This window comes from Podarcis melisellensis (genome assembly GCF_964234715.1).
Source record: "Podarcis melisellensis genome assembly, chromosome: 10".
Lineage (NCBI taxonomy): Eukaryota > Metazoa > Chordata > Lepidosauria > Squamata > Lacertidae > Podarcis > Podarcis melisellensis.
Genome location: NC_138542.1, coordinates 9,307,090 through 9,332,760, shown reverse-complemented (window position 1 = coordinate 9,332,760; position 25,671 = coordinate 9,307,090). Strand labels below are relative to the sequence as shown.

Below are 25,671 nucleotides of genomic sequence, written 5' to 3'. Positions count from 1 at the left end.
AGGACTGGGAGTTTGAAAGGGGACAGCCCTGCATCTCTGACAGGTAGGAGATGTCATTATTTGACATGAGATGTCATAATGTTATGTGATTGACAGGTGTGTGGTCCTGGCCAGCTGTCAAAATTTGAAGCACGAGGTCGGTCCTGAAAAAGATCTGGCCCATGCAGCTGTAAAAGTTTCCCAGCCCTGTGTGAAGTTGTTCAATGTGTACCTTGGGAGTCTTGTGGACCAGGAGAATAACAAGTTTTATTGTGTTAGGAGCAAAGGGAGTGACATCATGCTGAATCAGACCATTTAGCTGGGGGGCAGGATGCCTTCTGAGGCATCAGAGCTGTTCAGCTGGGGGGCGGGAGGCCTCTTCCACCCCCCCCAGCTGAGCAGTTCTGCGAAGCCCCATGCTCTTCAAGCTTGTCTTTGAACCTGAGAGGCATTAGAACTCGCTTTCTGTGTAAGGCTGTGCCATGTATCTCGGAAGAAGCAGCTGAGATAAATTCCATATACCCGCATTTAGCTGCTGGTATATCAGTGTTGAAAACAAAGTATCGCCCAGCCCTAGCACTAAACTAAATCACCAGAGGGTGAGCTGTTGTGCGAATCATAGTGACAATCTGCTTAGAGACATGAATCCCAAACTCATATGGCAAGGTTCACTGAAACCCTACCTACGAGTAGTGGGAGAGTCCTCTAAACTTGATAGTCCTTGAAAACAATTAGAAGTTCTTCTCAGTTAAAAAGTAGATGGCAAGGGGAAGGGATCCCTTACATTTTTTTAAAAAAATGATAAGCATGTGAGCTGTTTGCACTCTTTCCCCCCTCTCCCCTCCAACTGCAAGAGCCCTAAGGAACTGTGCCAGAGGTTTGTGCCCAATGCTAGTTCACTGCCATCCAGCAACTCTTTCACAAGTTTTTTCCCCTGCCTTCAAGTAGGCGCTGGTTGTGAGCAGAGGCTGGATGATCCGCGGAAGGCTTTCACTGTGCAATTAACAAGATGAGTAAGTCCCTGGCAGGGGGTGGTGCTGCGGACCCCTTGGGTGTGTTCCGCGGACCCCCAAGGGTTCCCAGACCCCTAATTGGGAACCGGTGCTTTAGAACATTGCAAAACAAATGCACACATAATTATATGCAAGGACAATTCTGTCACTCCTCACACAATGCACTATGATTTGGATTCTCTCTCTCTCTCTCTCTCTCTCTCTCTCTCTCTCTCTCTCTCACACACACACACACACACACACACACACACACACACACAGACGATCCTGTTGCACTTACGTTGCCTGTGGCTCCCCGGCTCATATTTTGAGGGTAAGCACTTGTAATATTCAGGCAAATGCCATCTGGGCTCCAGAGCCAGTGGTTTTCCTGAGCTGATCTTGCACAGTCTTTTTTCCTCGTGCATCTGGAATAAATAACAAAATTTAAAGTTGTCCGAAGTAATTACATTTTTAAAATCCGCACTCATTAACCCAAAATACAAAAGCATTCAAATGCTCAAGCACTGGCGGTGGAAAGGTGGCATAGAATGTGTGCTTAATATTTCTTTTCTTCTATTCTGTTTACTTGTTATTCTTTATGACAGGATAATTACCTGTTAGCATTTTCAAATTACAACAACAAACGTTCAAATATTTATCTTAAGTTCAATGAATTGTACACAGTGTGTGTGTGGGGGGCTAACCTAGTATTCAAGCAACATGTTAACAGAAAAGTAGTTTAGCTGTTAAGGAACAATATTTGCCTACAGAGTGTGGAAATTTGGAGTGTTTTGCTTATTTCTTAGCACACTGCAAATTTGTCACCAGGTCTTTAGTCTCAGCCTGAGGCTTAGCTCTGTCAGCTCATGCTTGAGTCACAAATGAAAACATACATCCTTGGCTATAAGATTGACTATTCCCCGCTGCTGCTGGGAAAGTGAACTCAGGGAAAATTCTTGAAATATGAAACCACTTTCAGCTTCTCTCCATCATTATACTGAATCCAGTAGATGCAGAGGTGCCAAGCAGAATTGTAGAGAGAGCAACACAAGGATACCTATTGCGGTCTCTGGATGGCTAAATATTTTACTGACATGCCTTCCTGAAATGTAAAATATCATGAAGGGCAAGTGCAGCAAACACACTGCATAACAATGGATAACAACAAGGAGTCTTCTGACATCTTAAAAGACTGACAGATCTGTTGTGGCCCCAAGCTTCTACGGCTAGAGCCGATTTCATCAAATGCATCGTTTTGTGTCAATGGAAAACTAGCAGCTCAGCATTTGCCTATACTAAACTTACACAATATTGCCTCTGCTAACCAACAGTGGTTCTCAGGGTTTCATAGAAGAGTATTTACAATTCCTATCTGGAAATGCTGGCAATCTGAACCAGGTATTCCTACAACTCATGAGTTCTATAACTACATGCTTTCTCCATCAATACAACTATTGCTTACAGTATGGTACAGGTGAGCCCTAACTTTGAAAAAATAAAATAAAAATAAAGTCATGCTGACTGCAATTCCCAAAATTGCATTTGTAAGAAAACATAACCAGAGCAGATAATTTAGTAGCAACAAAATGCAATTCGGTGACTTGTGGCAGATCAACTGGGAGGCCTGTGCTGCACTCAGAACCTTTTCCTTTCAGTTGTTTGGGGCAGCGGGAGAGTAAAGAGCCAAATATCGGATCACTGGCAGCTGCAGTCCTTGGAAAGGCCTAGGACCTCTAGGAATTTGGTGCCTCATGAAACATATATCATCTGCTGTGGATCTGCAGCCTTCATTTTGTGACTGGTACTGCAGCTGCCAAAGACACCAGGCCTAGATATTGTGTATGACAACAATAGTTGGGAAATTATTATTTTATTTTATTGTTTGCCCACTTTCTGTAACTCCAATATCCTTGAACTCGTTTCCCCCTTGTTGAAATTATAGATATCTGCATTGGGTTCTGTCAGGGAACTGACATCTAAAGCGCCGGAGGCGCAAAGGCTCACTGAGGGTGAGAGAGCAGTAGCAGCGGAAGAGGGAACCAGTAGAGGGCGAGCAAGAACTCCAAGGGAAAGTGAGTCGGAGGGATGGCTCAGAGACGCTTCAAGCGAAACCAGTGGGGAGGTCTCAGGACCTCCTATAGGGACACCCACACCTCGACGGAAACTGTCACGCCGAGAGGCCAGACGACGTGTTTCCGTTAAGGAGCTTTTATGTTGGAAACGTTTCCGAAAGCAGCCACTTTCGGATTCTACTAGTGATTGACGCAGCCATGCTGGAGGGGCTCCGTCACAGGCAGAGGTTTGAAAGCCTGATCAAACTCTGAGGGACTTGCATTTTTACGCACAAGCAGCTCATCGTCCCATCACAGCAATCCGAAAGTCTCCGAAAGCCAGCTTGTGCAGGGAGAAGCATCATGAGCAATCCAGCCGGAACCGGGGAAGCAGGAGCAGCTGGAGGAGGTCCAAGCCTGGAAGAAAGGTACAGGGCGTTGGAGATCCAGTTGGCGCTGCAAACGGCGAGGCTTGAGGAGAGGAGGGCTCAGGATGCAGAAAAGGGAAAGGAGAAAACCACCCCGCTCGCCAGAAAGGTGCCAGGATTGGTGCAGAAATTCGGGGGGGATCCCAGGAACTATCATGCCTTTAGAACAGAGATGCAATACGCTCTAAACTTGCAGTTTGATGACTTCCCCGATGAGGAATCGCGAGTGGCGTATGTGATTGGCCATCTCGAATCCGGGGCGAAAGATTGGGTTAGACCCCTGATGGCAGCGAATAATGAGATCTTAAAGGACACGAGGAAGTTTTTTCGTGCCATGGACCTGATGTTTTCCAGCGATATTGAGCAGGGGGTGGTGCGAAGGCAGTTAATGGCTTGCCAGCAAGGAAGCAGATCTGTCCGTGAGTACTGGACTGAATTTACCATGTTGATTCACAAATTGGGGTGGGACCTATCGGCGGAGCCCATCCAAATGCTTTTCGAAGAGGGGCTTTCTTCAACCGTCAAAGATGAGCTTTCCCGGGGCCCCAGGGCGGAGTCTATGGACCAGTTAACCAAATCTGCGCTGGCCATAGGAGCGCGCCAGGAGGCGAGGGCTATGGAAAAGCGGGAAGGGAAAGGAGACCGTTGGAGGGAGTTCCGCATTCCAGACATTCCAGAGCCACCTTTCCCGCCGGCAGAGCCGATGGAAGTTGGAACAGCGCGGGCGCGCGCAGTTTCAAATCCCAGTGAAGGGCGGAAAAAGGAGGGAAAGAGCGCCAAGAGATGTTATCTCTGCCAACAGCCAGGGCACTTTGCCAGAGTTTGCCCACAAAGAAAGGAATGGCAAGGGATGGCAGGAGCTGTTGGGGGAAAGGAAGAGGAAGGCAAGGAGCAAGTAAAAGCCAACGCCTGGCTGCCACCGTTGGGGCACAGCAGCCAGGCCAAAGAGCAATGAAAGTGCCCATGCCAGAACCCCCCAGACCCGCTTTAGTGATAGAGGTGTTACTAGAACTGCCAAACGGACACCCACTAAAGGTCAAGGCGCTTTTGGATTCAGGCAGCTCCTGTAATTTCATGAGTAAGGAGTTTGCAGCTGAGCACCAGATACAGACTATCCCTTTAAGTAACCCCTTGCAGGTGACTACGATTGACGGCAGAGAGCTGTTGGGGGGAGAAGTTAGCCAACAGACTGTCCCGATGATAATGAGAGTGGCAAGGCACACCGAACAGATAGCGTTTAATGTGGCCATCCTGGGAGGAGCGCCCATCATTTTGGGGATGAGCTGGCTGGCGCTACACGATCCGCTAGTGGGCTGGCATCAGAGGGTGGTCTCCTTTGGGTCAGCGCATTGCCTAGAACACTGCAAGGAGGGGAAGGTTTCGGGAGGAGACAGAGTCACCCTAGCGGGGATGGTGCCCCCGCAATACGCAGATCTGAGCAACGTATTCAGCGAAAGGGAAGCAGACAAACTGCCACCGCATAGACCCTTTGACTGTCAAATCAACCTACTCCCAGGGGCCCAACTCCCAGTAGGCAAGCTGTACGCCATGTCAGACAGGGAGATGCAGGAGCTGAGGGAGTTCATTGACAAAAACTTGAAGCGAGGTTTCATCAGAGAGTCCCGAGCGGTGGGGGGCAGCCCAGTGTTTTTTGTGGACAAAAAGAACACAGACAAACCGAGACTGGTGTGTGACTTCAGGGCCCTCAATGCAGTGTCGGAGCCCCTGGCTTTCCCTATGCCCCGAATTGATGACATTTTGACCAGAGTAAGGAAGGGAAAGATTTTTACAAAACTGGACCTGCGGGGGGCGTACAATCTGATACGCATAAGGAAGGGAGATGAATGGAAGACCACCATGTTTACCCCGTTGGGAGCCTTTGAATACCTCGTTATGCCCTTCGGTCTACAAGGGGGCTCCGCGTGTTTTCAAGCTTTTATAAACCACGTTCTGGGACCTTTGCTCTACAAGAATTGTGTGGCCTTTTTAGACGACGTGTTGGTGTATTCGGAAAATGAGGAACAGCATGTGAGGGACGTTCGAGAAGTGTTGGGCAGGCTGCAAGCCAACCAGCTGTGGGTGAAACTGGAGAAGTGCCAGTTTCATACCAAGGAGGTGGAATTCCTGGGGTACCGCTTGTCAGACAAGGGATTGGCCATGGATCCAGGCAAGGTCCAAGCGGTACTGGAATGGAAGACACCGAAGACCAAGAAGGACGTGCAAAGATTCTTGGGATTTGGGAACTTTTATCGGAAGTTCATCAAGAACTTTGCCCACTTGACGGCGCCCATCACCGACTGTCTCAGCAGCAAGAAGAAATTTGTTTGGACGGCAGAGGCGGATCGAGCCTTTGAAGAACTGAAAAGGGCTTTCGCCTCGGAAGAACAACTTCTGCATGTGGATTTACGAAAACCCATGAGAGTGGAAACAGATGCATCCGACCGGGCGGTAGGGGCGGTCCTTCTTCAACCGGGGAGGAGTGCGTCGGAGTGGAGACCGTGTGCCTTCTTCTCGCGGAAGCTGAATAAGTCCGAGAGGAATTACACGGTGTATGACAGGGAACTACTTGCCATTCACGAAGCATTCCGGAGGTGGAGACATTTATTAATTGGGGCACAACACAAGGTGCAAGTGTGCACCGACCACAAAAATTTAGAGTATTGGAGAACAGCTCGAGTGCTCAACCAACGACAAGTGAGATGGGCACAGGAATTCTCCAAATTTAACTTTGAGATTTGTTATGTGCCAGGCCCAGAAAACGTCAGGGCGGACGCGCTCTCACGCAAACCAGAATATTGGGAAGGGGAGGGGGTGATCGAAGAGAGACATGTCATCCCGGAGGACCGCTGGGTGTGTGGGGCGGCGATGGTGGGGCAACGAGAACTGGTGGAGGAAACGGAAAATGATGAATATGCCCAGGATAAGCTCAGAGGTCTCAGGGGGGAGGGCGAGAGCCCCGGAGGTTTTGAGGAAAGAAATGGGGCATTGTATTACAAAGGGGCACTGTATATACCCGAAGGTGCATTGAGGGGGAGAGTACTCAAGCAGTTGCATGATAGCCCCACGGCGGGACATTTTGGGCAACACAAGACCATGTGGTTGGTTACCAGGGAATTTTGGTGGCCTAAGGTGAGGGAAGATGTAAGGGAGTATGTAAGAGGGTGTGACCAATGTCAGCGAGCCAAAGGGGAAAGAAGGGCGCCGGCAGGGTTATTAGAACCTTTACCCACACCAGAACGGCCTTGGGAAGCGATATCAATAGATTTTATGACGGATCTGCCAAGGTCCAAGGGGAAAACAGCCATCATGGTAGTAGTAGACCTGTTAACTAAGATGTGCCACTTTGTAGCATGCTCACATGCAGTCACAGCGGAAGAAACGGCGAAGTTGTTTGTGGAACATATCTTTAGGTTGCACGGGGCTCCCTCGAGGGTGATCTCAGATCGAGGCAAACAATTTACTTCCAGGTTCTGGAGGAAGCTCATGAGCTTGTTACACGTGGAAGTCAATTTTTCAACTGCCCGGCACCCTGAAACCAACGGGCAGGCGGAAAGGGCAAATGGCATTCTTCAACAATATCTTAGGTGTTATGTCAATGACAGAGAGAACGATTGGGTCGAAAAGTTGGCGTTGGCAGAATTTGCCTACAATAATGCGGAGAATGTGTCCACAGGGATGAGTCCCTTTTTGGCTAATTACGGGTGTCACCCCAGGGCATTTCCAGGGGAAGGAGGGGAGAGATGGAGCGTCCCAGCGGCTGAACATTTTGTAGAAGAGATGGAAGCCATCCATCAGCAGCTCCAGCTCAACTTAGAAAGGGCTAAGGCACAATATAAGAAGCAGGCAGACAAGAACAGAAGGGAAGGTGAAACCATAAGGGTGGGGGATCAAGTGTGGTTGTCAACCCAAGGGTTGCCGTTCAAAGGGGGTTGTAAGAAACTGAGGCCCAGAAGATTGGGACCCTTTGAGGTGATTCAGCAGGTCAACCCGGTAGCTTTCAAACTCCGATTACCCAATCACATGAAATTGCACCCAGTGTTCCACAGGTCGTTACTGTCACCATACAGGGGAGGAGGTGAAGGGGAGCACGTCAGGGGACCAGCCTTGGAAGAGAGGGAACGCCGCAACCATGTAGCGGAAATCCTCGATTCCAGGTGGAAGGGAAATCAGGTGGAGTATTTAGTGGCGTGGGAAGGGGAACCGGAGTCAGAAAACACCTGGGTAAGTGCGCAGGAAGTCAATGACGAGGTTTTAACAGAAACGTTCCATCAAAGGTTCCCGAGGAAACCTCAGCCGATAGCAAGGTTTAGGAGGGAGTATTTCGGCACCACCGATGAGGAAGAGGAAATGGAAGGGTTCGCGGAGTCGGAGTTGGAAGAGGGAGTGGACTCTGATGACGAAGAGTACCTAGAGAGTAGGAACAGCAACAAGTGGAAGGAAGTGTTCGCGACGTCGGAAGATGAGGGAGGTTCTTTCAAGGGTTTTACCTCCTCACCGCCAGTAGGAGAGGAGACGGGAGGGGGTGAAGGGGGCCCTGGAGGGGAGGTGGATGTCAGGGAACTGACATCTAAAGCGCCGGAGGCGCAAAGGCTCACTGAGGGTGAGAGAGCAGTAGCAGCGGAAGAGGGAACCAGTAGAGGGCGAGCAAGAACTCCAAGGGAAAGTGAGTCGGAGGGATGGCTCAGAGACGCTTCAAGCGAAACCAGTGGGGAGGTCTCAGGACCTCCTATAGGGACACCCACACCTCGACGGAAACTGTCACGCCGAGAGGCCAGACGACGTGTTTCCGTTAAGGAGCTTTTATGTTGGAAACGTTTCCGAAAGCAGCCACTTTCGGATTCTACTAGTGATTGACGCAGCCATGCTGGAGGGGCTCCGTCACAGGCAGAGGTTTGAAAGCCTGATCAAACTCTGAGGGACTTGCATTTTTACGCACAAGCAGCTCATCGTCCCATCACAGGTTCCAATATTTTTCTGCTGCCTTTTAATGATTTAAATAAAGCTTGTTTACAGTGGACGCTCGGGTTGCAAACATGATCCATGCACATTCGCAACCTGCGTCTGTAACTCGAGGTATGACTGTATTTTGTTTTTTTAAACAAATAAACACATGGTGTGGATTTCTGGAAAGCGATTCCAATTCTGAATCCAGTGCCCAGACTGTGTGTGTGTGTGTGTCGGGTGTATGTGTGTGTGTCACTGAAGGTGGTTTTGGACTGACTTAGAGACTCTCATTCTGACATGTGGACCTGCAACAAATTTCTGCAGTATGGCTTATACCTGTTCACGATTCCAATCACGCCCTATTCTAGGACACTCCATTCCATTTCCCATAGATTTCTAGTCTCTATTCACCCCCACCCTACCCAAAGCCAGCCAGCATTTCATTGCCCCCGAGTGTACAATGCTCCCTGGGCTCTTTTGTGGGGAGGGGGGGGGTCCTCTTTAGACACTTGGAGACGTAATTGTCTGTAAGTGTATGTGATCAAAACTGGCTGTTTGCTGACAAAGACCTTTGGAAGTCTTTAATAATGAGGTCAGGAGTCACCATGAGAAGTCTTAAGAGAAAAGCTGAGATCCCCCCAGCCCGGCAATATGCAAATATGCCTTTGCATTCATAGGTAGTCAGCCTCTCATTCAAATTAAATTGTGTGGTTTCCAGTGCATTTCAAGTATTTATATATAGAGGGGTATTCTTCGTTTGGCTTCATGATAAGCTTTGAGGCAATTTTACTGCTGCAGTTAAGATGGTTGCAGTGGAAGCAGGATTCCTGAAACCTATCTCCTTTTTCCTGTAATTAAGTAAACCTTGTATGCCAGTAGCATGCACTTCATATCACAAAATCCCACATGGTTCTGCCATGGGGTTAATTAACCTGGAAGTTTGAAGAAGAGGAGACTGACTTAGAGACATCTTCACCACCCCTTCCTTATTTAAAAATAAGCCTCCAGCCATGCAAAAGCTTTCGTTCAGAAAATGCTAAGCCTACTTCGGAGGTATAACAGTTACGCCAGTGTGTTCAATGATAGGCCCAGGTGAGGGCCTATAATTTAATTTCAGAAGAAAAAAAAACTCACTTTCAATTTCAACTTCTCAATTTCAGAACAAAAAGAACAGTCCAAGATGGCGATGTTCCCCCAAATAATACTTTCAAGTTCAATCAGCGGTCTGTGTTCTCAACCCGTAAAGAGGTATGAGAAGTCCAGTCGCTCAAAATAAGCAATTAAAAGCAATAATAAAAGGAAAAGGAAGGGCACAAATTTGGAAATCCATGTATCCAGATTGATCTCTTTTCAGCTCATCAGCATCTTTTATTTGTATGATGCCTTTGCATAGTTTAAGTCACGGTCAAGGTGGCTGACAACATCAAATTATTTACATAAGTCGCTCTTCCAGTTGCAGAAATATAACAAAATGTAAACAGTTATAAACAATAAGCTAATTAAAACATCTCAATAAATAGGGAATAAATTTTCCCATGCAATTCACAAAAAGGCCTAACAATAAAAGCACCAAAACATTCTCCCAATAGCAGCAAGAATAATGCATCGCTGAGTTGCATCCAATCTCAGCCCAACCTGGAGTAGACAATGAAGACAATGGATGTAAAAGGCAAAAGAGTTATACCAATCTGAAGAGAAGCCAGAGTATATGGAATTGGAATTGTTATAGTGATTTGGAAAACATTTCTTCCCCCCGCTTTTTCACATTCTCACTTTTTATTTTTTATTCTAAGTTGTTTATTTTCAGTGTGGTTTTTTAAAGAAACCCTAATAATAATAATAATAATGGCGATGGACATGACTAACTTAAGTCCATTAAAGACTCCTGTTGGAATTGCAGGAGAAACCACAGCCGATCTCTGCTACACGGAACAATGGTCCAATTTGGACCATGCCTATGTGTTGTGGTTCTGAAGAAAAGCTATGACAGGCCAACACAATTTAATTTTGCTATTTAGGTGTGTTACAGCAGCAGAAAGCGTTTTAGAGAAATCTTCAACATTATGAGGAGACTTCCTCTTAAAACACTGAAGATCTCGGCTTTTATCTTGGTTTATTTTGACTTCTCATAGCTTCCAGCTTGGGAGCACGGAGGGCTAAGCAAACAAGAGTGCTGTGTTTTTTGTTCTTTTCTTTTTCTCTGTCTTTAAAATTTGTATGTTTAGCGTATCAATAAAGTTCTGACACCCTGGTAGGAAATAATCACTACCAGGAGTCTCAACTGACTTGAAGGTGTACATCGTGAAAAAGGAAATGGAAAATCTACCTCATCCATAGTCAATGTGTGTTTGGTAGAAATGGAAGGCAACTTTTTGCCACAACACCCTGAATATAATAAATTCCAGAATGTCTCTCGGTAGCAGACAAAAACTTTGTACCTTTAAAAACATCAGAAACCTAAAAGCAAAATTGAAATTCAATATGGTTCTCTTCCCTCCACCATCCAAAGATTCCCAAGTGCTGTTTTTCAGCTGGAGGGACTGTATTAAGGAATGTTTAGAGTTAAAATACTAGAATAAGACTATCACCAGATAAATGCTAGATATTCACCAGCTGTGGCTTGGCAACCACCATTTTCATGCAAATTATATACAAGCTATACAGACAAAATATGCAAATTAGCTTCCTCCCTGCTGCTCATTATATGTTTACACTGTGGTAATTTGTGATGAAGAGTTTTTCCCAGTTCTGGTACAAATGCTTTGAAGAAATCATTCAGCATACATGATATTCTGAAAAGAAGTAACATGCATAATACAATATATCCCTGTAGCATGGAATACTTACTTTCCCTCTGTTACACACCAGCCGCAATACGGATCCCGGGCTTGAATGCACAGGTCACAGGTTGAGTAACTCGTACATTCTTGGACAGGCAAGCGAAACACCTAATAAGAGTAGATACATCTAATAATAAATTATGGGAAAGTGCTTTGGTTATGAATAGCTTATATAACTCTAATGTGCTTTTCATATTTTCGTACTCCTAGCCAATTCACAATTTGTCCTGAGCCCACAGGAATTTATTTGCATCATCAATATTTGCAGTAAACTTAAGGTCATGTTTGGGGACAAACCACTTGAGGCCACTGAGAACCGCTCCTAAAAATATATAGCATTAAAAAACCCAAAAACAAATAAATTAAAAACAGCTGTGTGTGCACTCTGTAAGAGTGATGCTGAGGTAGGGTGCATTAATCCTTTTCCCTCTGCTGTTTTCCGGATATAAACCCCCGACTCCAAAGCTAAAATTTGCCAAGCTAAGGGCGCATGTGTGTGCGCACGCACAAACACCTAAATGCACACTGCTTATTATTACCAGTGTTCGAAGCTCCCATTGTTCTAGGTGCATTTTGCAACAGGGAATTTCATTAGTGTGAGCAGTTTCTGAGCTCTGGGCGCAGTACTGCGCCTAAGATTACAGATTAAAACTGCAGAGTGGAAGGAAAGGAGGACATTTTTCTGCCTCCCCACTTCCAGCTACACTCCGAAGACTGGAGAAGAGACCCTCTTAAGAATATTAGCGGGGTGGCCAGTGGGGGGACGACGACTAGACCATGTGAAAACATAATATTTTAGCTTCAGTTCATTCATTTTCAGCTTTGTAGTCTCGTTATAAAAAAAGGGTGCCTAGACATTCCATTGTTGCACTTATAACCTAGGTTTAAGGTACCATTTAGCTCCTAGCTTTCATATCTCAGTTTCTAACACTGTTATTACTCTGGTTTCAGTCACGGTGTTTAGTCCTGCTGGCCGCATGACCCGGAAAGCTGTCTGTGGATAAACGCTGGCTCCCTCGGCCTGAAAGCAAGATGAGCGCTACAACTCCATAGTTGCCTTTCACTAGACGTAACCGTCCAGGGGTCCTTTACCTTTTTACTTTTTTTCATCACCAAAAAAGTTTCAAAAGTTACTATGATGCCATGTTTGCATATTCCTCAAGGAATAGTATTTCTAACTACACCAAACAGATCTAAAAGCACAGAAATATTTTAAATAGGACATTCAAAGCATGTTATATATGCTCAGATTCGGATCTACCTGTTGATATTGGACGTGGTCCGTGAAGCTAAACACCTGGAAGTTTCGGAACAATTTTATCCCCAAGGGATTGCGTTTAGAATTTCATTTGTTTTGATTCATTGGGGATACATTCATAAGCAATTAAATATCAATGAGATGGCTTTCTGTTACCAAGGTGGTCAGTTCACATGTCTCAAAGCCTTTTGGCTCCTTTAGGTTCACTCTACATGTGACGGTGCAATGAGTGTGGGATTTTTCCATGTGTGCAGATGAAGAAAACTTTAGCATTGGTTCTCTGCTGTTATTGAAAGCCTCATAGGATTGAGAGGTGCAAGAACTCTGGATTTATGCCAGTGCCTAATTTAAGATAGAAGCCAGTTGCCAACTGCTAACACAAGCAAATGTCTCTATTCAGTCATTAATTAGCCCTGACGAGGTAGATGCTTCCTTTTCTTGTAACTGGCATTGTTCCAATGATAACTTAAAAAAAAACAACAAGCAACAACAAAACTGGGGTAGTACCACTAGCAGGTCAAAGAGAGAGAGAGAGAGGATGGAGGTAAATTCAGGTGCCTCAAAACAGTGTTTAGACTCTAGTGGGATTTTGGCGAAAATCCCTCTCTCAAGGGCAGTATAAGAGCTCAAAAACATAAATAAGAGAAGGATAACTGGTAGAAATGAAAATGGAACCAACTCCAAACTCTCCCCCCCCCCCAAGTGATTTTGGGATTGTTTCATTCTCAGGGGTTTGTTTCTAACTGGGTTTTGTTCAAACAAGTTGTAGCAGTATTGCTTTGAATGCTTGTAATATACTAACACAAAGAAACTTAATGTATCTCACTCCGTATTGATTCTGTACCAATCATTCTTTCTGTTCTACGTGGCATTTGCAACTTTACAGTATCCTTGTGGAAATATTTTCTCTGAAACCCATTGGGTACTAAATAAACCTTGTTTTGTAGCACCTGAAGTTTCTTTCCTCTTTCTGTTTGGACTGTTCTCTCTCTTATCATATCAAAAGGTTAAGCTCATCTATCTCTGCTCTTCATGAGGGACATTCCTGTTATACCATGTTCCAGATACAGTATGGCTTTTATTGGGTCACAATTCTCACATATATTCCCAAATGCCACTTGTATTGTCGTTTATCATCCAAAAAATCTGCTTTGGCCTGTGGCATCAGTCTCACTCTAGCATTCCTGTCTACTGAACATAAGTCACTTTTTGTCTTCCTTCGCCTTCCTCTTTCCCCTAGAGGGACGCTTATTCCAACCATTGCATGTCTTTAGTCTTCCTCAATCTGGTTGTTACACAGTTGTTGGTTTGATCCCTGTGGGACAGCCATGACAACAGATTGCTCCAACACCAGAGAGCTCCTTTCCTTTCCTATCACTTCCCCTTGCCTTTTCTCTGCTATTTTCTTTTGGGCCGCAAGGAGCCTTTGACTACTTGTGAACCATTTGGGGGATGTTATAAATAACTCGGGTTGCTTCCTTGGACACTATACAAGACGGGGCTCTAAAGTGATCTATGGAAGCTTGCTTACCTCCCTCCCTCTGTCATGACTCCAATGATCCACAATCTACCTCTCAATATTTGAAGCACACAGCCACAAGACTCATATCTAGCTCATGTTTCAAGCATGTCCACACAGCTTTAGGTCACGGTGAAACTCAGGGAACTTGTTCCTTCTCCTCTCCTTTGCCCCAGTGGTTGTTGTTGTTTAGTCATTTAGTCGTGTCCGACTCTTCGTGACCCCATGGATCAGAGCATGCCAGGCACTCCTGTCTTTCACTGCCTCCCGCAGTTTGGTCAGACTCATGTTTGTAGCTTCGAGAACACTGTCCAACCATCTTGTCCTCTATCGTCCCCTTCTCCTTGTGCCCTCCATCTTTCCCAACATCAGGGTCTTTTCCAGGGAGTCTTCTCTTCTCATGAGGTGGCCAAAGTATTGGAGTCTCAGCTTCAGGTCTGTCCTTCCAGTGAGCACTCAGGACTGATTTCCTTAAGAATGGATACGTTTGATCTTCTTGCAGTCCATGGGACTCTCCCCAGTGGAGCAGGTAATTATTCATAAAAATCAAAGAATTGCAGAGTTGGAAGGGATCCCAAGGGACATTTAGTCCAACCCCATGCAACACAGGAATCTCAACAAACTCATACACGACAGATGACCATCCAACCTCTGCTTAAAAGCCTCAAATGAAGGAGACTCCACCACCTTCTGAGGGGGTCTGTTCCACTGTCTAACAGCTCTTCCTGTCAGAAAGTTCTTCCTGATGTTTCCTTGAAATCTGCTCCCTTGTAACTTGAATCCATTGGTTTGGGTCCTAGCTTCTGGAGCAGGAGAAAGCAAGTTTGCCCCTCCCTCCATGTGACAGCCCTTTAGATATTTGAAGATGGCTTTCATATCTCCTTTTAGTCTTCTCTTTTCACGCTAAACATGCCCAGCTCCTTCAACTGTTCCTCATAAGGTTTGGTTTTCTAAACCCTTTATCATCCTAATCACCCTCCTCTGCACACGTTTCAGCTTGTCAATATCCTTCTTAAAGGGTGGTGCCCAGAACTGGACACAGGACTCCAGGAGTGCTCTGACCAAAGCAGAATAGAGGAGGACTATTACTTCCCTTGATCGGGACAGTATACTTCTGTCAATGCAGCCAAGAATAGCATTCCCTTTTTTTGCTGCTGCATCACACTGTTTACTCAAGTCAAGCTTGTGGTCCACAAAGACCCTTAAATCTCTTTAACATGTACTACTGGTAAGCCAGGAGTCCCACATCTTATATTCATGCAGCTGGTTTTTCCTGCCTAAGTGCAGAACCTTACACTTGTCGCTACTGAAATTCATTCTGCTAGTTTGGGCCCAGTTGTCCAATCTGTTAAGGTCATATTGGATCTCAATTCTGCCTTCTGTCTTAACTCTGGGTTCCTGCATGCAGAAATGTTATTATCTTTGAACCCAAATGTGGGTTCATTGGTCCCCCCAAGTAGTTAAGGTTAAAGGGACACTGAAATTTCCTGTATTATACAATGAACTCTGGATAAAAGGGATTCCAAATATCACACCTCATGGATTGCAATGGTCAGTGAAACATGTGAACAGGCCCAGATGTAGGCTGGCAAAACACTCATAGTCATGCGCAAAAAATCACTCAATAATCCTAGCACTAAATTGTAAGTCATTAGAGAACTACAAATTAAATTTAAATCTACTCTTCTTGCTTTTTAAAAAAATCTTGAAGAGAATCCTTTCACAGTGTTGATTATACTAATCATGCCTATTGCCCAAACAAGCACCTGTAGACGATTCTTAATGATGCTTTGAATTTGCTGAGCAGAAGATGGAGGAACAGACCCTGAGCCACAAAGCTAGCAGGAATAATGACTACTTTGTGCTGTTCTATTTTTGAAAGGGAATACTACTAACCCTCAGAGCTTCTGCATCTGCTTATGTGCCACATAAAACAAAAGAGACTATGCAGGGGAGGAATTTCCCAACCTCTACACAATACTATTGTTGTCTGGTGTATTTGGGACTGTCTTTAAAACACCCTGGAAACCTTAGTTGGTCTATAACTGGGATGCAAGATTAATAACAGGCACTGGGTGGTTTGACCATATTACAACAATGCTTCTGTCAGTTCTACTGACTCCCAGCACATTTCAGGGACAAATTAAAATGGCTGTTTTTAACCTTTAAAGTTTTAACCTTTATATAGTTTGGGACAAGGTTACCTGAAAGACTACCTTCTGTCATTTGTTCCTGCTGAAACCCCAGTCCCCAGCGCCTCTGCTGAATGAACTGAGGCAGGCCACCACCAGTGTCTTTTCAGCCTTCCCAACGAGGTTTGCCTGGCACACTCTTTTGTGATCTTTTTGGTGTCAGGCCTTTGTTCACCCAGGCCTTTTAAATAAACTGAGGTAAATGTCATCTTCTGCTGTTTGTTTTTTTTAAAAAAATCTCTTAATTTTGCAATACCTACTTGCTTTCCATTTCCCTATTTGTCCCTGAAAAAGCTGCATCAAATCCTCTTCATGTACACATTACTTGCTGGATATATATATATATATATATGCAGGTTTTGGTGTCCTCGGGTGTCTTCCCGTGTAAAAGTTGGGGTGTCTAGGCGACGTTTCGACGAGGTCTCACTCGTCATCTTCAGGCTGGTGCTTTCGGCTTCTTGTTACTGGAACAGAGCAGGATCTCAGTGTTTGAGTTCCTATAAATACTGTTGAGGGGGTGTGGTGTATAGCCTCCAATGTTCTGGGCAGAGAGGAAGTTCCCAGGCTAGTGTGCCTTTTCTTCTTTTGTTCCTTAATTACTTGAGGGATATCCTGAGTGATTTCTTGAGTGATATCCTGAGTACCACTTAGGTGGGTCATTAGGTGTGGATTAGTTGCTAAAGTCTAATCCACACCTAATGACCCACCTAAGTGGTACTCAGGATATCACTCAAGAAATCACTCAGGATATCCCTCAAGTAATTAAGGAACAAAAGAAGAAAAGGCACACTAGCCTGGGAACTTCCTCTCTGCCCAGAACATTGGAGGCTATACACCACACCCCCTCAACAGTATTTATAGGAACTCAAACACTGAGATCCTGCTCTGTTCCAGTAACAAGAAGCCGAAAGCACCAGCCTGAAGATGACGAGTGAGACCTCGTCGAAACGTCGCCTAGACACCCCAACTTTTACACGGGAAGACACCCGAGGACACCAAAACCTGCATTCCTGTACCCGTGAAAATCTACGAAAGCATATATATATATATATATATATATATATATATATATATATATATATATATGCTTTCGTATATATATATATTACACTGTAGAGTTCTTGGTGCCATAACTCTGGTCCCAGGAAGCACACAACAAACAGCTTTCAGATCACCAGAATTACCAATGATAGTCCATGTGGTCCAATAGTTTGCATGCTGGACTTGGGCTAAGGCCAAGCCGAACTACACATTACACCAGGAGATCTCCTGGGGCTTTTTGCTTTGGCCCAAGTGCATAATTAGCTGCTGCTCTACACCCAGAGTTCCTTCACATCTCTATCTAATGAGGACGAGCCATTTGCTTTCCACGAAGGAAGCTATGCTAAAGGTTGCTTTCTTTGTGCACTTGCAATGGGTCTGCACAGTTGCCTGCTGAATGAAAATAAAGAGATCGCATTGTCTTGGTGCATGTGCAGAGTGGCAGCTCTGGGAACACTGGTTAACTTCTGATTTTGTATGTGTGTGGCAAAAATATGCCTCCCTGTTCAAGGGACTATTCCTGCGTATTTCTTGTGATTTCCGTTTAGCAACACAGCTGTAGGTCCAGCTCACCCCGCAGATATGCTCTGAAAAACATGTTCAAATTGAACACAATCTTTAAAATTTCATTGCTGTTTCCAAGCATTTTGTACCTCTCTTGCAGTCATCACATACAAGTTCTCTTGGAGAGCATCTAGAGCGAGATCTTTCTGGATAGGCTTGTTTTTTTCAACAAGGACTCCAGCATATTCCTTTTCAGGATTTGACAGAAACACCTGGAATACAGATTAACTACATTATCTTAGCTATTTCAGTAAATAAAAAACATATTTAAGTTGAAACACATTTAGACATTTTCATTTTAAAACAAAACCACTCCAAGAAATAATGGTTGAGCTGCAAGAAAGGAGCACTGCTCTTCCAAAATATCAATGCCTTTTCAAAATCTCGCTCTATTCTGGTGAAATTTCAGTTTCTATCTGGGCAAAGCTCTTTGCTATTTTTTTCATGTGTTGTGATTGAGATCATAGAATCATACAACTGTACAGCTGGAAGGGCCCACAAGAGTCAAACAAGTTTCAAAATTACACTCAATATATTAATTCATAATTTCTGATCCTTATTCTGTATTAGGGATATCTATTAAGGGTTTATACTCAAGAGACCTTGCTGTTAGCCTGGTCATATTCTAACCCCTCTTACTTTTTCATTGCTTAATGAAATTAACTTGAGTTACAGATAGGTAGCCGTGTTGGTCTGCCATAGTCAAAACAAAACAAAATTCCTTCCAGTAGCACCTTAAAGACCAACTAAGTTAGTTCTTGGTATGAGCTTTCGTGTGCATGCACACTTCTTCAGATACACACATGTGTACACATGTGTGTATCTGAAGAAGTGTGCATGCACACGAAAGCTCATACCAAGAACTAACTTAGTTGGTCTTTAAGGTGCTACTGGAAGGATTTTTTTTTGTTTTGAAATTAACTTGCTATGCCATTGGGTCTGAGCGTTCTGCTCATGAGCTCCGTTTCTTGGAAGTGCTTCAATATGCTCCTTGACTTCCTTGCTCCTGGCAGGCTAATAGAGTTTGCTGTTCTATCAAGCTCTGGTATGCACAAATCATTTGCCTACAAGTTGTAACTGGAACCTTATTCAAAGTGGGTTCCCAGTTTTAGTCCGTAGGCCAAATGTAGTTTGCACAAACCATAGCTTTCCCATTTCAAACACAGCAGTGAACTGGTCATACAAGAAGACAAGGAAGAGCAGTAATATAGCTCAGCGTCAATGGCTATAGTTATCTGTTGGGAATGGGACAAAAAAGATACATTAGTATGAGGGAGAACTCTATCAGGCTTTGATTAAATGAAGACTTTGGTTGCCCTAACTCTACTAAATAACAACAGCAACAAATGGAAGGTGTTCAAGGTTTCTGCAAGGCTAATGGGTTTATGTTTATTTGAATTTTAATGCACACACAGGTACAGCTTTGAGAAGGATATACAGTGGTACCTCAGTTTAAGAACAGTACTGCTTATGAACGATTCGGTTTACGAACTCCGCAAAACCGGAAGTAGTGTTCTGGTTTGCGATGTTTACCTCGGTCTACAAATGGAAACCGAACGGTGGAAGGGCACCAGTGTCAGAAGGCCTCATTAGGGAAAGCACACCTCGGTTTAAGAACAGATTAGGTTTAAGAATGGACTTCGTAAACTGAGGCACCACTGTATTTGAACATGGTTTTATTGATTTTGGGCTGAAATATGTTCACATATTTTGATTTCATGGTGTTCAGGAATGGTTATTTTTTATGATTACTTTTAATTATGGGGTTCAATACGTCACTATTGCCACAATACATATAAACAAATTGTTTGAATATGCTTATTGAATTTACTTCATGAAATACTTTACTAAAAGTTTGTTCCGTTTAAAAGTCAAGCAAATTACCGGATAAACCTTTTATCTATGGCAGATTCATTCTGGCCATAGCTTTCTTATATTGCAAAAATAGGCCACGCTTCTTTTTTAAACAACAACAACAACAACAACAACAAGAAGAAAGCATTTAAGACATTGAGGTTACCTTCAGGATTCTGCCGTCTGATGTCCCAACAAATGCTACTGTATGCGTGTTCTCTACGGCAAAGGTCACTGCAGTTAAGTCTATACCCTTCTTCTTCAATAAAGGTTCTGTAGTAATTCCCTCTCTGCTTCCCAGAGGGTATGGTAAATGTTCAGAACCACATGGAAAGGCTTGGCTTGAATTCTAAAAAATGAAGCAAGAAACAGAAACACAACAATCAGATGGGCGATAAACTCTGAACTTTGAAACTAGGGCTGAAATCCAACCCACCCCCCTCTTTTATGCCACACTATGTGTGGATGGAGACACCCCCCTGCTCAACTTGCATCACTGCTGGTGCAGATCTCCCCTATCCTTGCTAGTTGAAGGTCCCACAGGTGGGGGGTGAGACCTCAGGTGGCTTATGATCCATCCCTGACCTAAGGTGGTTGCAGAAATATCTCAGGTATCCCCTGGACAAAGGTTCTGTGGGCTGGATATATGGTACGGGTGGCACCCAAATTCAGCTCAAACTGATGCATGTTGTGATGTGGAAACTCCTCTCTGCATATCTTAAGCAGGGCATCCATATGAAGTTGTTTGGATGTGAGGGTCCTTAGTTAGTAGGAAAGCCCTTCCTTGAAGAGGCTATATCAAGGGATCATGGCCCATGCTTGGGTTGGAAGGCACTGCGGTTGGTCTTAGGGATAGGAAGGCACAGAAAACCACCCCACTGGAAATCCTTTTTCATTTTCTCTATGGAAGATTCCCCTCCCCACCACCACCACACACAGTTTTTCAAATTGAAACATGGGATATTTAGGGGATACTTTAAAAAGTCTCCTGTGTAATATTTCCCCCTTTTAGAATGAGGGGAATCATTTTATAGCTTTTTATTTTTTTTAAAGAAATACAAGATAGAAAATATTAAAATCTGGCCACACTCAAATCTAAGGTGAATCTCTGGATGTAAAGGAGACTAATGTACATGATAGGAAGCGTTTTATTTTATTTTTAAAAGAGTCGTCCATAATTTCACTGGGTTTCAGATACAAGCTATAAAAGCTAGTACAGTGGCACCTTGGTTTACTAACTTAATCCGTTCTGAAACCCAAAGTGTTCTTAAACTGAGGCGGCTTTCCCTAATGAGGCCTCCCGCCGCCGATGCCCTTCCACTGTTCAGATTCCATTCTTAGACCGAGGTAAAGTTCTCAAACCAAGACACTATTTCCGGTTTTGCGGAATTGAGAAACCATATTGTTCTTAAAACGGACTGTTCTTAAACCGAGGTACCACTGTAATGATGTTGTGGAGAATGCGGCAAGATTTTTGAGTGACGCTATGAAATTATGTCACCATAGGTCCTGAGAGTCCATGCCTGGACAGTTTTATCCTAAAGTATCTCCTACTATGTTTCGTTATCTGTGCTGTGTTCTGATCCATGTATACAATGCACTTTTTATGCTGATAAAGGAGACTGATTGATTGATAAAAAGTTATAGATATAAGCTTTTCATAATTACACTGATGTTGTTCTCCCCACAATATTGTCTCTAAGAATGAGAAAAACTAATATCTCAATTTTAGCTTTTTCAAAAGGATTAGAAGATAAACTGATAACAAATGCCACCTTAAAGATAGAAAACCAACTCTGGGCTCCCAAACTGCATCAATGAAGGCCTGTTCAGTGGGGTCCACAGTGCAAAATTCTGGTGCTGGTTTCTGCTGTGAATGTTAGTGATCAGGGGGAAGCGGGCAATGGGCATCATCCAGTTCAAATGAAGCAATTTAAAACTGGATTTATCTCAATGTAGGTCATACAAAGCAAATCTGTCTCATTGAGACAATGACACCTTTTGACTGGATTAAGCCCACTTAAAAAGCCTGAATGGTCAAATTTACACTTTGCTTCCAAAAGTGAACACTAGGAGCATAACTATTTTTGTCAGTTGAATATTAACCTGACTAAGTACAACTTAGTATATAACAGTGCCAGGGAAGAAGAAAAAAGATTTCACATGTTATGCAAAAAATATCTGGAGCCGAAAAGACCTGTGCTGAAACATTTTAGATTCCAGCTCCCAGGTCTTACACTTTTGTTTCACAGATTTAAAATGTGTTTCTAAAAAACAGGATTTCCAACCTTTCAAATAAATAAATAAATAAATAAATAAATAAATAAATAAATAAATTATTTTAAAGCTTTCATATTACCGGGTGAGACTGAGAAGTGCACGGAGCGGTTTCTGTTCGGAAAGGCTTGTAAAACACGTTCCGTTTATCCTTCATATAGCATTGCTCCCGTTTTTCCTCCATTTTTTGGTTGATCTTCTCCAAGGAAAACACACACATGGCAGATTCCACAGAGTTATTGTCTTTGTTGATCCTCCTGAAAAGTGCAATGAGCATTTTGTCCTCTGACGAGGCGCCATCCTCTGGCTCTGATGATGCTGGATCCTGCCCAGGCACAGAGGCATAGACAGCATTACACTGGTTGTAAGCGCCACTGGCATCTTTACATTCCAAGTCCATTTCAAAGTAGGAATGGTACTGTTCATCTTCCTTGCAAAGCCGCCCAATTACTGTTCGGTTTTTAAGGGGCTGCTTTTCATACTGATTGAAAATAAAATACACATATTTGCTGTCTTCAAAGATGTACAGAAACTGCTGCGTGCTTGAGGAAGGGTAAGTTGATTTGATCACAGCAGGCTCTGCATAGAGTTCAAAAATGTCTTTCCCATCCCCGTCGAAAAGTTGCCGAGTGCTGATGATGATCCCATTGTCGCTTGGTCCATTTCCCTTTCCCACGAACATCATTCGGCCTTTTTTCAAAGAGGTGATCAGCCCCACTGTGGCTACCTCCTCGTCGTTGCTTGCAACAAACGATTTCTCCCCACTGCCGTTCTCATAGTAAACTATCTTTGAAATGTTCTCGAGCTCTCTAATGCAACAGATGCCCTTAAACAGGCTCCCGCAAACCACAATCTGTCCCTCTTGTGTGTCCAGCAAAAATATCTTATTGTAATTGTCAGTATCTTTTGCTTCGGTACACTGGTTTGCATCAATGGGAGGTGTGCACATTTTGTTATCAAGTTGTGGCCCAGTTGATACCTCATCCACGGACGGATAGGGTTTCAAGTCACTCGTAAGCTGATGAAGGGCATTTACTGCACCTAAATAGACTGTCCCTGTTTTGTGGTTCACCGTCAGGTGGTTCAGTTCTGTGTTGGTCAGAAATGAATCCCATTTCTTAGGCCTCAGTGCACAGGTCAAACAAGAGAAGCTCAAAATGCTCAGGGTCCAAATCCAAACAGCCATTTCTGTGTGATACCTGAGAAAGAAACATATGAAATATATTACTTCTAGATAAAAATGAGATTTGTTCCCGTATAATCTTGCTAAGGAATTAAGATATTTGGCAAAAAAAATCACAATCAACGAAGAAGGTTCGGTCGGCTTTGTTTATTAATAAGAGGAACTAAAACAGAGCTGCCCTCTATTGCTGCTACTTTTTTGTGGTAGCAATAGAGGTTCTAGCAATAAATTTGAGATTGCAAAGCGGTATTGAGGGTATCATGGTTGAAGGAACGGAGCACAAATCGAATCGTTTTGCAGATGATGTGCTTTGAATACTTCAGAACGCGAGCATTAAAATAAGAGTTTAAATCCCTTCTCAAAAATAACAGGCTAAAAAGAAATTATAATAAATAAGTTATACTGCCCATCAGTGTCCCTCATCAGGAGCATGCTTGGTTATATAATAATTAAGGCTTCAACTTATCATATGGTGGGTTTAAATTCTTGCCTCTAATTGCTACTGCCAAAATTAATCAGCAGTGCTGAAGAAAGTGTGGCTGGTTATTGTGTGGAAATGGTACTGGTAGGAATTGGGGTGGGGGTTTGGCATAGCACTGACATTTTCAACAGCAGCTATGTTTCTTACAATCCAAAATTCTGCCATTTATTTATTTTGCTTGTCCCCCCCCCCCGTGTATAACCTCCTCCCCCACCTTCCCCTTCTACACCAGGAGTTGTTCGAAGTGGCTGACAAATAGCAACAAAAACCAACAAAAACCCAATGATTAAAGCACAAATTATTGAACTAAAACCACAGCCCACATCCCTCACTCCTGCAAACCACAATTCACAGTCAATTTTTCTGCACTCCCTGGTGGGCAGGAAACATTGCAACAAAACAACAACACCACAAACTGGCTTATAAGTATAAAACCAAATTTACTAGAATAATAGCTAGACTAGAGATAGACTTGTAACCATTCAAACAACAAACATACTAAGGTGCCATGTGCAAGACAAAGCCTGGAGATACTGTAAACATGGAGTGGATAAATGTACAACTCTATCTTAACAAGTTACATGTGCAGTAAACGTTATACAGACTGGATAAATGAACCGTTCAACAAGTATCGTAAGTCCAATCACAGAACGGCAACCCTGCGCCGCCACAACGGCAAGGGTAGCGCACTGGAGAATATGGAAAAGTTTTTCAAAGCTTTTTCAAAGATTGAACTGGATGAGATGTTCTTCAATGGGTCTTGAGTTGGAAACACAAAGCCGTATGCATGGATCAAATCAATCACGGGAAGGCAAATCAAAGCCACCACCCTGGTGAGAATAACACAAGTGGGCAAAAGGAGACCTGTTCTCTGGATATATTACAGGTTTCGCTACATGCTTCATCAGTCCAAAAAGCCAGTAATACAAAATGGTTCGCTCAGGATAAAGAAAATATTCACAGGCACAGCAGGAAACATTGACATTGCAATGGCCTGGTTCACACAACATACTAAACCAAACTTTGGCTTTGCACAAGGGTACATACGGGTTCTTGGGAGAGGAACTTGTAGCTGCCTTGCTCTTCCTTGCCACACGAAGCTAAGCCAAGGTTTGGCTTAGTGTGCACTCTGAATTGGGGTTTGCGGTTAAACTCTCTCCACATTAACCCTAAACGGTAACCAAGAACAAAGGTTACAGCTTGTGGTTAGTGAGGCCATCTCTTAACCTCAGTTTAGAGCTCAGTGCAGCACAGTGCAGTAGCAAAAAAGGCTGGGGAGAAGCAAAGCACACGCCAAGCTCCCCTCCATGAGCCCAGGAATCAACATTTGTGCTTAATATGTTGCCCAAATAAGGCCAATATGTAACTCAGAGAGCAGCAAATGACCTACGTTTCTAAAAACCAGTTGTGTCGCTCAAATGACAGCTAGCGTTGCTTATGAGAATACGTGGCTCTCTCGTTTACTACCACCTTAGCAGTGTGTTTACAAAATACAAAATTCACCAGCAGATCACATAGCATGTCCATGGCTACAGCCTGCACCAAAAAAATCACGCATCCACTGTTGCGTGGGGCCGCAACGGTGTAAAAACGTGGTTACAAAGCACGGATTCATATGGATCCTCAGGAATTTTGCACTGGGTCACCCCAAATTCACCATCAGATCACATAGCATGTCCATGGCTACAGCCTGCACCAAAAAAATCACGCATCCACTGTTGCGTGGGGCTGCAACCGTGTAAAAACGTGGTTACAAAGCACGGATCCACATGGATCCTCAGGATTTTTGCATTGGGCTAGCCCAAATTCACTGTCAAATCACATGCATGTGGCCACAGCATGAACCACAAAAACCATACATCCACTGTTTCGCTCAGAATATTTTTTTCCCTTGTTTTCCTCCTCTAAAAACTAGGTGCGTCCAATGGCGCAAAAAATACGGTAGTTTTAAGGCAAGCCAGCTTTCTCTGCTTAACTTCCAGCTGTAATCTACGGATAATCGTACTGGCCTATCTTAAATGTATGTTTCAAGAACTAACAGGAGACGGCACACAGAACGATCTGA

At 43.8% G+C, this 25,671-nt stretch overlaps 1 protein-coding gene across 3 annotated transcripts in view; it reads right to left on the bottom strand.

The window, feature by feature from the left end:
- PLXNB2 (plexin B2) overlaps positions 1-25,671 on the bottom strand; it is a 350,258-nt gene that overhangs the window by 85,331 nt on the left and 239,256 nt on the right. For all 3 annotated transcript variants that reach the window (XM_081927589.1, XM_081927587.1, XM_081927588.1), the window contains exons 4-8: positions 22,025-23,141; positions 19,832-20,014; positions 17,901-18,023; positions 11,245-11,345; positions 1,273-1,399 (exon numbers count right to left, since the gene is read on the bottom strand). In XM_081927589.1, the coding sequence (XP_081783715.1) occupies positions 1,273-1,399; positions 11,245-11,345; positions 17,901-18,023; positions 19,832-20,014; positions 22,025-23,128 (1,638 nt within the window). In that variant the 5' untranslated portion in view covers positions 23,129-23,141. The remainder of the gene's footprint in view (positions 1-1,272; positions 1,400-11,244; positions 11,346-17,900; positions 18,024-19,831; positions 20,015-22,024; positions 23,142-25,671) is intronic.